At 39.9% G+C, this 14,123-nt stretch overlaps 1 protein-coding gene across 1 annotated transcript in view; it reads right to left on the bottom strand.

Annotated features, from left to right (window-relative positions):
• Positions 1-14,123, bottom strand: part of fat4 (FAT atypical cadherin 4) — a 163,906-nt gene that overhangs the window by 55,928 nt on the left and 93,855 nt on the right. Inside the window, exons 3-4 of the mRNA XM_062983642.1 lie at positions 12,232-12,493; positions 10,245-10,595 (exon numbers count right to left, since the gene is read on the bottom strand). Of these exons, the coding sequence (XP_062839712.1) occupies positions 10,245-10,595; positions 12,232-12,493 (613 nt within the window). The remainder of the gene's footprint in view (positions 1-10,244; positions 10,596-12,231; positions 12,494-14,123) is intronic.

Genomic DNA, 14,123 nt, shown 5'->3' with positions numbered 1-14,123 from the left:
AGGAAACCTCAGCAGTAACGTGGGAGGTGCAGGGAGTAACGGGAACGTTTGTGTGGGATATTACGAGCTTGCCTAGATATGATGTGATCCTGGGGATGGATTGGCTAGCTGTAGTAAACCCACAAGTGGATTGGGCAACACGTAAAGTGATCTTAAAGAGGCAGGATTGTTGCACTTTAAACGTTACTCATGCTGATATGGAGGGAGTGCCTGCTGAGTATGGGGAGTTCTCTGATGTATTTTGTAAAAGAGAAGCGGACAAATTACCACCGCACAGGCCATATGATTGCGCCATCAAGCTGGCAGAAGGTGCGAAACTGCCAGCAGGGAGGCTGTATGCCTTGACTGTACCGGAAAGGCAAGCTTTGCGGGAGTTTTTAGATGAAAATTTAGCCAAGGGGTTTATTCGCCCATCTAGTTCTCCAACTGCGGCACCAGTATTCTTTGTAGCCAAAAAGACTGGGGAACTTAGGTTGGTCTGCGACTATCGGATCCTAAACAAATACACCATTCGGGATAGGTACCCGCTCCCTTTAATCTCGGAACTGTTATCAAGGGTGCAAGGGGCTAAGGTCTTTACCAAGCTTGACCTGCGGGGGGCCTATAACTTAATCCGTATACGGGAAGGGGATGAATGGAAGACGGCATTTAACACGTGTTTCGGATGCCACGAGTTCCGAGTCATGCCTTTTGGGCTTTGTAATGCTCCTGCGGTCTTCCAGAGGTTCATGAACGATGTGTTCAGGGACCTAATTGACCAATTTTTAGTGATTTATTTGGATGATATCTTGATTTTTTCTAAGGACGAGAAAGAACATCGTCAACATGTCAAGCAGGTTCTGCACCGACTGCGGGCTAATGGGCTTTTCGCCAAGGCTTCCAAATGCGTCTTTCATGTGCCTGAAGTGGAGTTCCTAGGTCATGTAGTGTCAGGTAGGGAACTTAAAATGGACCCACATAAGGTTGACGCCGTCAACTCATGGCAGGAGCTGAAAACTAAGAAGGATGTACAAAGGTTCTTAGGTTTCGCTAATTACTACCGGGAGTTTATTCCGAATTTTGCAAAGCTCACGGTACCTTTGACGCAGCTTCTGCGCAAGAAACAGCCATTTGTGTGGGGGCGGGAAGCTCACGAGGCGTTTCTACAACTTAAGTCTAGTTTTCAATCGGACAACATACTAACCCATCCTGATGTTGACAAACCGTTCGTGGTAGAAGCGGACGCTTCTAGCTACGCGTTGGGGGCTGTATTGTCTCAGAAGGACTCCTCAGGGACCTTGCGTCCCTGTGGATTTTACTCGCGGCAACTAACACCCTTCGAGCAGAACTATACCATATGGGAGAAGGAGTTGTTGGCGATTAAGGTGGCGTTTGAGGTGTGGCGGCACTGGCTTGAAGGGGCACGGCACCAGATCGTGGTCAGATCTGATCACAAGAACTTAGAGCACTTGCAAACAGCAAAGAAGTTAAACCAGCGTCAAATCCGATGGGCTTTGTTTTTCTCCAGGTTTAACTTCAAGGTGCAGTTCGTAGAGGGGAAGGCAAACTTGCGGGCCGATGCTTTATCCCGCAAGCCGGAGTTTAAGACCAATGAGCAGGTTGTATGTCAGACCATCTTGCCTACTGCCTCTCTGTGTGTTGTAGATAATGAGCTCGGGTTACATGACCAGATCCTTGCGGCTCAGAGGGATGATGTGTGGACACAGGAGCAACTGATGCTGCTCTCAGCAGGTAACCGTACCATACTGCCGCATCTACAAGATCAAGACGGAGTATTGGTACGCAGGGGGCAGGTCTACGTACCAGTGGGGGCCCTCAGGTTGGAGGTGATTAGAGCCCACCATGACGAACCCATGGCTGGGCACTTTGGCAGATTCAAGACCGTGCAGCTCATTACCAGGAGCTATTGGTGGCCAAAGATGCGGCAAGACATTCTGCGCTTTTGTGACAGCTGCGCCGTTTGTCAGCAGAGTAAGACGCCTGTTGGGCGCCCTAGAGGGTTGTTGTCGTCTTTACCTGTTCCGGACAGGCCATGGCAAATCATTTCCATGGATTTCATTTCAGATTTGCCTAAGTCTGGGGGTTATACTTGTATTTGGGTGGTGGTGGATTTATTTAGTAAACTGGCTCATTTTATTCCTTGTTCAACCATTCCGGCGGCCCCTACGTTGGCCTTACTATTTACTAAGCACATCTATCGTTTGCACGGAGCACCCGAGGTGATTATTTCAGATAGGGCTCCGCAATTTGTGTCACGCTTTTGGAAACATTTCCATGAGTGTTTGGGGACTAAGTTAAACGTTTCTTCAGCTTTCCATCCGCAAACGGATGGACAGTCGGAACGGGTTAATGGGCTCTTAGAGCAATATCTGCGTTGTTTTTGTTTAGACCAACCCACGGCTTGGGTGAAGTGGCTACCGGTGGCGGAATTTGCTTACAACAATGCGGTGCACACATCTAGTCAGCATACGCCGTTTGAGCTAACTTATGGTTTTCACCCACGGGGAGGTGTGGCGCCGTCGACCAATGTGGTCTCTTCGGACCCTGTGTACCGCTCTACGGAAATGGCTGCATTGCATGATGTTGCCCGTCGCTTACTGCTGGAAGCTAAGGCAACGCAGAAGACTCAGGCTGACCGCCACAGGCAGGCAGGGGAGGAGTTGGAAGAAGGGGATTTGGTGTGGTTATCTTCCAAACATATTAAACAGGCTGGGGGAAAGTTTGCGCCTCGGTATTTGGGTCCCTTTCCTATCGTTAAAAAGATTTCTTCCGTTGCGTTTCGTTTGCGTTTACCGTCTAGTTTAAAGGTCCATCCAGTCTTTCATCGTTCACTGTTGAAACTTGATACCTCTAGTCGTCGTGGTGCTATAGCGGAGGGTATCACTGCCACTTCTCCGCCATCGGGGGAGGAGGCCTTTGTGAGAGGGGATAGTGTTATGATTGAGCCTCATGGCTCTGTTACTGACAGACGTGGGCGTAAGACTCCTCGGGAGTCAGATACTCTCGAGGAGCGAGAGAGAAAAAGATTGCGAGACATATTTGCAGCACCATCTGACGAAGAATCTTTCGAAGGGTTTACGGAGAGAATGGAGGAGGGGCTGGTTAGCTCAGAGGAGGATGAGATGGATTGGACTCGGGTAAGGGAGGAATTGGGTGCCACTGGCCATGATGGGACAGAAGATGAATGGGGACCTTCAGGATTAGACCCATGGCTTAGCTGGAGGGATGGGACGGGATCCACAGCTGGAGATGCTGTTGGGCGTAGTCAGAGGTGTTCCAGCTCTGACGAGGAAAGTGATGAGGAAACGCCCGGGTTAAGGAGGACAGCTGACAGTGATGAAGATTTGTAACTGGCATAAAATGGGGCTTGGGAGCAATTGCAAATTGCGTCGGGCAAGGTAATCTGGGCAAACGCTTGGGATCCGTGTGTGTGTGGGACGCTTCCCTGAAGACTTGTGTGCTTTCCTGTGCTGAGACGTAAGTTGATTGGAATCCAAGGTCAGACGGCGGGAGGGATTGTGTGGGCATTTGTTTGTGCAAACCTGTGCTTACTCTTATTAGCTTGACCTTCCGTCGTCTTTCTGACGGACGCCATCTCCTGCTTTGAGAACCCGGACTGAACTGACCACGGCTTGTCTTCCCCCCTTCTTGGACTTGGAAAAACTACAAACGTCTGCTTCTGGCTTTGATCTACGGAACGGAACTGGTCTACTCTACTTCTGCAATCCTTGGCTGAATTGCTCGTGTTGGAGATCCTGTCTACTGTGTGTGTGTGGGAGCGACGCAAGTTACTCTAAGCACAGTGCTGGCAGCAGAGAGGAATCTGCTGCCAATTAGTTGCATTCTTTGTATCTTTTGTTCCTTGGCTTTTGTTCTGTTAATACCTAGGCTGAAGCAAGCAGTTTGTTTTTACCCGGATTAAACTCCGGTTTAATCCGGTTTATCTTTTGAACATTTACTTTTGTCCCTTTTTGCTACTAAAGGCAAAAACTGCCTGGCCCTTGTGTTTTTACGGGCATTTTTGAGTTCTGTAATCTAATAAACTCTGTTACTTTGAATCTTGTGGCGTTCTGTCTTTGACAACAAATCTAATACAAAACAGTAATGTATATAGAAATAAGTACTGCACATGCTGATTTCAGTAGGATTTAACCAGGCTAAACTGTATAGCATTGCAGCAACATCTTGTAAGAAGCTCTGGCACTGGGCAAATATATGGTGACAGTTAAAAAACCCAGAACCCATTCTTTTTGTATTATTCATTGTAAAGTCAAACCAATGTCTCTTATTTTCTCATGTCCCCGCATTAATTTCTGAGACTTAACAGCACTGAATAAATAATGTGGAAATGTTATCTCCCTAATTGGTCATAAAGGCTGAGGTTTGAATTTAATGGACTTTATTTTTTATCTCGCCCTTCCTAAACATTCTATTTTTTCCACTTTGTAGAACATGATATTAGGCACTGATATAGTCAAATGTATTATTCTTTGACCTAAGTCTCCTCAGTAGCAATCTGAGGTTCTTAGGGGATAAATTAAAACCTCTAAAATGCATGGCACTAATCATCATTACCATATATTATAAGGGAACAAAATAGTTTCTACCTTACCATGAGCATACACACACTAGTGATGTGCATTTGTATAGAATTGCTATCTGTTTTGTTTTGTTTTGTTTCAGTCTTCTGCTCCGTTTTCATTTTTGTTTGCCGCTTCTGAAAATGGGACACTATCCGAATAGGATTTTTTTCTCACGTCCGAAAAAAACAAAATTTTTTGGGCGATTGCTGACAATGGAAAGACTTCCAAGGCTCACCCTTCCCTCCGTTTTAGGGCTAGAGGGGTGAAAATTGCCATACATGGAGAGCATATTGACCCCTTTTAGCCCACCAACTTTTTTTTTAAAAAAAATTCTAAACAAAGAAGGTAGAAGCCCAACAATTTATTTCCATTGAAAAATATTTGTTTTTTTAAAAAACCCAATACTACCCAGGGGGGGAGGAGAAAAGGGGGGGTTAAAGAAAAATAATAAAAGAATATTTTAAATATTTAAAAATATTACAATACAGCAAATAGAAGCTACGGAGATGCCCTTTTTCCCCCCACCCCCAAAGCCCGTGTGCGCTCCCCAGCCAAACCCACCCCTTCAATAAAAATGTATTGTAATGTGTTACAATAAAAATGTAACACTACTTCTAAGGCACATGATAAGAGCCATCGAGGACCATCAAGGGAGTGAAGGTACCATCGCCAGGGGCTTGAGGAAAGAGGTAGCCTTTGTTTTCTTTGTTGCCTCTGGCTCAGTTCCTGGAACTCACTCTTCGCAGAACTGTGGCACTGGCTCTGTGACTCTGCAAAGCCCAGCAAGAACACCTGCCTGCCTCCAGAGGCTGGGGTATAAAAAGATCACTCCTGTGGGCGTCTCAGTCATCGAAGGCCTCCACCATCTTGCTCCCTGGGGGAGCAGGGAGGGTATATAAAGAAAGGGTGAAACTCTAAGGAGAGGGAGATGAGGGATGGTGGTGGGGGAAGAGAAGAGATCTATGTTAATTGCTGTCATAGCATGTTTTTATGCATATGTCTTTGTTTGATGTTTTTATAGTTTTAATGGATTTAATCTACAGCTGTATGTATTTTATTTAGATATGTTATATATTTTTATATGTTTGTAAGACATTGAATTTTGCCACTTATGTTGTAAACCGCTTTGAGTCCCCCCGGGGTGAGAAAAGCGGTATAGAAATGCAGTATAATATATATATATATATATATATATATATATATATATATATATATTAATATTCAAAAATCCCAGCCCACTTCCCTTCAAAGAAAAAAATAAAAATAGAAGCCAAGTAGCTAAGCTTGGGGAAAAATAAAATACAAACAAATCTCTTTCCCCTGGTGGCAAGGCAAGAGGCAAGGCAACAAGGCAGCAAGTAAGGAAGCACACTAGTACAGAGAGACTGAGTGAGCTGAGCGACCAGCAGCAAGCCAGGCAGCCAGCCAGCACCAGCAAAAGACGTGCCTGCAATGGGCACTTTGGGGGTGGTCGCCCCATTAAATATCCTGGAAGGCATGTGGCCCCAAAACCAAAGAAATGGAAACCATGCAACTTTCTCTTTTCGTTTACCCTTTTGTTTCATCCAAAAATGGGCTCTTTCATTTTGTGCCATCCAAATGGATGGTACGAAATGAATACCTGAATGATACAAATGGAACAAATACCGTGCACACCACTACTATTTACTTTAAGTTTATCACGAGTCCCTGATTCATACAAAAATATGCTGTGGTACAATACAAATGTACATTGAAGCCACAAATTGAATATGAATATCAATTGGCAGTTTAGCAAGCAACATTTGTACTTATTAGAACAGAATAAAACAATAACAGATTGCAAGGAAGAAAAATTTATATGACTCGTATTACAAATATAGAAGTAAAGGTTTTTGGCACTGATTGAATGATTCCCATGATTAGACTATAACAAATATAATTTATTCAAAAAGAATAGATGGGGAAGAAAAGGAGAGGGTGGAATTGTGTGTCAAAGACAAGTTCACATGTGTAGAAATTCACATAAATGATCAGACTGGACCAATTAAGAACATTTGGGTAAAAAAGGAGTATAGTAAATACAAACTTTGGATTTCAGGAGAGTTGATTTTCTCAACCTCAGGTAAATACTGGTTGGAATCCCATGGCAAGACATGATAAAGGGGTGGGATTTCATGAAAAGGTTGTTCTGAATATGGGGGTTGGTGCTCATCTCCATTTCTAAGCTGAAGAGCCAGCATTGTCCGTAGACACCTCCAAAGTCATGTGGTCGGCATGACTGCATGGAGGGCCATTACCTTCACACCAGAGAGGTACCTATTGATCTACTCCCATTTGCATGCTTTTGAACAACTAGGTTGGCAGAAGCTGGGGCTAACAGAGGGAGCTCACCCCACTCCCTGGATTCGAGCTGCTGACGTTTCAGTTAGCAAGTTCAGCAGCCCAGCAGTTTAACCCACTGCACCATTGGGGGCACCCTTTCATGAAAAAGGAGTTGCTAAAACATAATCATAAATAACCATGGAAGAAGAAAAATGGAAATCATCTAAAAAAGCCAATGTGGTTGTATAGCAAACTTGAGGAGGAAGTGAGAAGAAAAATGGGAATGTATAAAGAACTGAAGGACAAGGAATATAGACTGTAAAACAAGATTGATAAGAAATTAGTTAAGAATCACCTAGTTAACCTAAAAGGTTCAAATCAGCAAGATCAAATAAACATTGTCCCAGAGCATTGAAGGAATTTTATGATGTGCTTGCAGAACGACATGTTATCATTTTTGAGGATCATGGAGAATGCATGAGGACTGGAAATGAGAAACATTGTCCCTCTCTTCAACAAAAAAAAGGCAAAAAAGATGATACAGGAAACTACAGCCTAGCCAGCTTGACCTCAATACTGGGAAAATATTAGAACAAGTTATCCAGGAGTCTGTCTATAAGTATATTGATGGCAATTGAATGGCCAATAGAAACCAACATGAGTTTTGTCAAGAACAAATCATGCCAAATTACTCAAGCCACTAGATGGTGGGAATGTCAGACTTCATCTGAAATACTGCGTTTAGTTCTGGCCATCACCTCATTTTAATAATAGAGACAAGTTGGAGTAGGTTTAGAGGAGGGCAATGAGAATGATAAGAGATATGGGGAACAAAATTAATGAGGAAAGACTGAAGGAGTGAAGAATATTGAGATTGAAGGGAAGACCAAGGAACTTCATGATTGCACTCTTGAAATACCTCAAAAACCATCACAGAGTGGAGAAGGTAGGACCGCTCTCTGCTGCCTCAGAGGCTGGACCAGGTCTAGTGGCTTAATGCTACATGAGAATATATTTTGATTTAACATTTGAAGAAACCTCTTGACAGTAAGTGTGGAACTAACTGCATAGAAAGGTGGTGGAATCTCCTCTCCTGGAATTCTGCAAAGAATCTAGACATCCTAGACATTCTGGATGTTTTAGAAGGAGTAGAGGGTTCAGGATGTTTTAGATGGAGTAAAGGGTGCATCATTGCCCATGAAGCCTCTTTCAATTTTATGATTCTATGCCAGACTGGCCGAGACAGTATAATAGCTTAAAATATTCACTATCTCAGGCAGGCATGTAGCCGGGGGGGGGGGGGAGGGGGGTGGGCTTGAGGGGCTTCAGCCCCCCCCCCCCGAAATTCTCAGGGTGGTCCGTGAAAAAGTCTTACATTTATTATTTATGTTATGTTTATTCATATCATGATATGATCACCATGCTCAATATATCCCATATGCATGGGGGATTGGGATAACGATACAAAAGGTTTGCTAGGGTAGACCCCCCCCTCACTCAGACTCAGCCCCTCCCCCAAACCAAAATTCCCAGCCCCTCCTGAATCAAAAATCTGGCTAGGGGCCTGATCTCAGGTAATGTAAAAAGATTTGGACTTCCAATTTGACTGAGATTGAACACAGAGAAAAGAGAAACAGAATGAGGGTTTTGAAGATAAGATTGAATTGGAAAACCCAAGATAAGATATTACTTTCCATACATGTACAGTATTTGAAAATCACGTTTTCAAGTTGCCATTTTTTTTTTTTTGGCAGTAAGCATACGGGGACATCAGTTCTTGGTCATATACAGTGCGTTCATGTGAATGCTAAACAGTTGCAAGCTTATAAAATGCTATTTGTGTGAAATCTGTGTTTTAATTTATACTATGCAATTAACTTTACAGTTAAGTTATGCCCTAAGGAATGTATCTTATTTGTTCAAGAGTTATAAAGCTATGATCAATTCTCTTTGATGTTCATTTGTTTATATAATATGTGTGTGAACTAAAGCTATTGTTTCCAAAGGGTGTGTTAAAACAGAAAAGTGACAATGGATATTAAACATCTGAACTCTCCTTCTATCTTAATCATTGTTTATACTGGAAAAAACAGGAAATCAACCAGAATGCTGGCATTCTCTTGCTTCTAAGTTCATAACTGAAACATAGATCCAGATAATGCATCAGAGACAATAGTTTTCAGAACACAGCTGAATTATTTTGGGTGCTATTTAATAAGACATGCAAAAGATAATCCCATGCTTTTTATCCTAGCACAGGAAACCATGTTGACCTCAATGCTGACAAACACTGAATTAATGGAAGCGGGGTGCCAAATAAATAGAAATTCAATCAAGTCTTACAAAACTGCCTTCAAATTGGGTCGTAGTTCATGCATTTTATAATTGAGCATCAAAATTTGTCAATAAAACTGTATAGAAGATCTAATATAGTACACTGCATATTCTGGGATACTGTTGGTGACATAAGTTACATATTCTTGAGTTGCACAAATGTATGTACATATACATTTGTTGTGTAAATAGATATTAAATATTTCCTTGTGCAGAATCACTCATCATACAACCATTTTCTTTAATATTGGGATGAGAAGGAAGAGGTGATCCTTTCAGATCAACAGGATACTTAGGTGTAGGTTGCCTAAACTGGACAGTGCCTGAATGCTCCATCTCTCCTGTGCATGAGTTAGTTATAAGGATGTTGAAGAGATGAAAGGAGAAAAGGAAGTATGCTCGTGGAACACTCTACCCCCACCTCCAATGTAGGATCTTGAACATTATGTCCTGTAACATGATCTTGTGTAAACTCTCTATGTATTTTTTTAAAAAAAACAATATTAATATTATCAACTCTTTTCATGAATCTTGTCTTTTTGGAATATAATGGAGTGCATGCAGAGGTCGTGTGAACTTTGCTCATGGGAAACTGGTTGAGTTGGGGCTTTTTTGTAGATTCCTCCTTCCAGTCACCAATCTGCATTTATGCTGGAAGGTGATCAAGATCATTTCATGATAACTGTGGCTTAACATTCATTATGTGTTAATATATATATATATATATATATATATATATATATATATATATATGTGTGTGTGTGTGTGTGTGTGTATATATATATATATATACACACACACACACATACACACACACACACACACACACACACACACAAGTGTACCTCATTTAACAAAGTACATGTGTTCCTGGGTATTGCTTCTTTAGCAGAAACATTGTCAGAGTCTCTGTTAACTGAGGCATGAATATATGTATAAAATACACATATTTTAAAAATGCAAAGTACAAACCATCATCTGCATCAGTTACATTGTAAAATATACATATGCAAAAACACATACCATCATCTGCATCAGTAACATTGAAAAGAAAGATAGTTGATCCTGGAGACAGGTTCTCCATCAAAGATGTGCTGTAAGAATCCATGCTGAATATTGGTGCGTTATCATTTACATCTAATATGTTGATATAAACTCGGACTGTGGTGGACTGTCCGCCTCCATCTTCTGCACGAATGGTAAGGATGTAATATTGCTGCATCTCATAGTCCAGCATGCAAGTTAAGTTAAAAACACCAGTTACTGGATTTAGGAAGAATGTTCCATCTCCATCATCTTCACTGACAGTATATGTGATTTCTCCATTTACACCAGAATCTTCATCAGTAGCTAAGATGGCTGCAACTAAAGAACCTAAAGAGTAAAAAATGACAGAAAATGAACAGAAGTCATGTAGGAATCAGTATTTCAGATTACAGATGTAGATCATTGCCTATTTTATTCTTGCATAAAAGAATGAAAAAAAAATTCAATAGCTTTCTTCCTGTGAGTGAGATTTACACATTTTTCTGTATGTTGGGACATGTTCATGGAAAACCCTGTCCAAAAAGCACTGCTTACTGCACACCTCAGTTTGCATTGTAGGCTTTTCTTGGTAAGAAGTCTCAAAATACATTTTTTAAGAAGTTGAGAAATTAATCTGAAACTTTTTATATGCAAAGCAAGTGCTCTACTCCATTTTTTTATAGTTAAAACAACAATATACAATTGGCTATGAGTACTACTGAAAAACTGAATAACCCACGAAGAAGAGGTAGAACAGAACATACACATATACCAAAATCTAACTAAGCATATTTTTGCTTTAAGTACTTCCTTTCAGTGTAAATATTTTGAGGGATAACCATGTTTCAAAAAAACTACATACTTGTTTGGTACATAGATCTGCTCCAGTGAAAGTCTGCGATTAAAAGGAACCTGTAAGTTTTTATTTTTTTTAGCTTCTGCAAATGTCAAGTAGTTTTCATATGTAATTAATATTTTTAAAAACTCAGCAACTATTAATTTGCATGTTGGGTTTAAAATTCTTTTTACAGTTGAAACATTGATTGAATGGCATGCAGTCACCACACAGGGTTTTTTTTCACTCTGCATTAAATTTTTTTCTGCAAGTCAAGAAGTCAGGGTAGCACATTGCATAAGATAGTTCCTTCTAAAGTACAGGGAAGAGGGATATAGAGTCCTTTCACACACAACACAATTACAGCACTATATTGCACTTTACATTCCACAACAACATCCTGTGGAATCCTTGGGTTCAAAGTCTAATGAAGCAACTGAGCTCTCTATCTGAAAATTCTAAAATTCTTACTAATCATCCTTAAGTTGCAAATCCATAGTAGTTCAGTGAAAAATACCCCCTATAGCATACCCCATGTTTAGTTAGCTTAACATTTTTTTGAGTAGAGAATATGATACACAAATTAAGTCAAGACACTGGTCTGATTAATGACATAAAATGTGTGCTGTGGGCTAAAATCTAATAGTCTAACAGTAATGTGCTAAAATTCAACACTCACAATTGTGGTTTCTATTCCTCCTCCACAGCCCTCTCCAACCCTCACTGCATCCTGCTCTGGAGGGTCTTCTGGTGTGTGTGTGTGTGGAAGGGGATGAGACAGAGACCCTGTAACTTTAATTTGTTACATCTCCTAGAGTAGAAAATCTCCATCAAGTGGGAAGAAGATACATCCCACTTTCCAATTTTCAGTAGCAGCCATCCCTTCCAAACATGGTGATTGCTTCACATGTGCATGTTTCAGAGAGATGCCCAGCTCTATTCTTGTCACCTAGTTCTGTTACCCAATGGGAAAGAAGATATTGCATATATTCCGCTTTCACCTGCTAATGTTGCTTTCATGAGTGTTATGCCATATACTGAATAAAGAATAATATTGCTGAAGAAGTTAGTATTAACTGCACATTCTGTAAGTGTATTTTAGAGGCTGTTTATTTATTTATTTAAAAAAATCAATAGACTCTTATTTACCTGGAGTAGTATCTTCTGGGATGTCAAAAGAATACCATAACTTGGAGAATTTCGGAATATGATCATTGACATCACTAACAGTGATGTTTATTCTCATATCTGAAGACTGTAAGCCATCATCAGCACGGACCAGCAGAGAATATTTGGAGCGACGTTCTCGGTCCAAACGCTTGGTGGCTATCAGTTCTCCTGATTCTGGATCAATATGAAAGCTACCATCTGCACCACTGATGATAGTGTAAGTTACTAGAGCATTTGCTCCCTACACAAGGATAACAACAAAGACAGTGATAGAAAAGCATTTTCATCCTTCCAAACAATTTTAATGAAACAGTTGATTTGGAATACAAATCTATGAAAAATACCACTTTTACTTTTATATTGAAAAGAATTCATATCAGTTAGATAATATTAAGATCTGAAAGTGTTCAACAAGCAGGGAAATCCTAAATTCTTAAAGGAACAGGTTCCTGCATCAAAGACTTTGGGGGAAGTGCCATAAAGTTAAACAGCGTATTTTCCTGTTTTAATTGAGAATAGGATGTATTGCAAGCATTTGGGGAAATACAAGGGGTAGGCTTTGGGGAAGTATGAGTGGGATTGGGGAAGGGTGAGTTTTAAATACCATTTTAAGTGTATTTATTGCATTTCAATCTGTTTTTGTGACATTGTTACTATTTAATCTTCTTAAAACTTTTGTATTGCAAAACATGACTAAGTGTGGGATTGTTAGTCACAGAGAGTACTACGGGCAGAAAGGTGCAATGTACATAAAGATAATAATAATAATAATAATAATAATAATGCTCTCTCTCTCTCTCTCTCTCTCTCTGCACATACTAAATAATGACAGCATTTAAGCAAGAATGTTTAGCAACATAACAAAGGTATTATAAAATCAAATCAGGATGGGTTGAGATCCAGTTCATTGCTTTCATGTTCCTTGACTGGCTGAAATTGTTGGTGGTAAACAAACAGCATATATTTGTAACATAAAGTAAGCAAAAGATTTTGGAGAAACATGTAATTCTTAGAATCCCTTAATTGCCTGCATATATTTTGAGTAAGATTCTACCATAGTCCTTTACATTCCAGTCTTGTTATGACTGACATGATTAAAGTCTTTTATGATATAAACATGTTATCTCTACATCTAACTATATTATCAATTATATCAAATTAAGTATACAATTTATTTCTTTATTTGTAATTGTTTTTACAACCAGTATACCCAGCAATCAAAATGGGTATAACTGTCAAACAAAGAGATCAAACATTGTTTCTCTTTTCTTTCTCCTAGTAGCTGTTAGATGAGTGACAGGTGCAATCTGAATTTATCCCAGTACCCAGAGAGTCTAGTTTAAATATTTCAGTCTCCTCTGTCTTTCTACCTCAAAATAAAAACTAATACAGATTATAATGGAGAAATCCAATGTTGGTCTATTTAGAGATTAAACTTAATAAAATGAATGAGTTTCAGTTGTGATTAAGAAGTCTCACTCATGTTCAGTTTACCTTGAATATCTTACTTCCTGACTGCTTTATGAATGTTTGTATGTGTATATACAAGTAAGACACTGTAAACAGATATGTGAAATGTGTGTAAAAATGTAAAATAAAAGATGTTATATGTTATATGATGCATTTCTTACATCTGGTCTCCTCCAAATCATGCAATGAGTATTTGGAGAGAGATGTTTAACACACACTGAGAACTGTACAATATAAATTAAATCTGTAAATACTCCTGGAATATAGTCACTGCTCAAGACTGTTTATCTATTATAGTTAATAGTTAATAAAAGCTGTAAAAAACTGAAAATATGCTTATATTCATATTTTTATTTAAAATTATATATCTTACTTGTTTAATTTAATCATAATGTTATTCA

The sequence above is a fragment of the Anolis carolinensis genome, chromosome 5 (assembly GCF_035594765.1).
Source record: "Anolis carolinensis isolate JA03-04 chromosome 5, rAnoCar3.1.pri, whole genome shotgun sequence".
Taxonomy (NCBI): Eukaryota; Metazoa; Chordata; class Lepidosauria; order Squamata; family Dactyloidae; genus Anolis; species Anolis carolinensis.
This window is presented reverse-complemented; position numbering and strand designations above follow the sequence as displayed.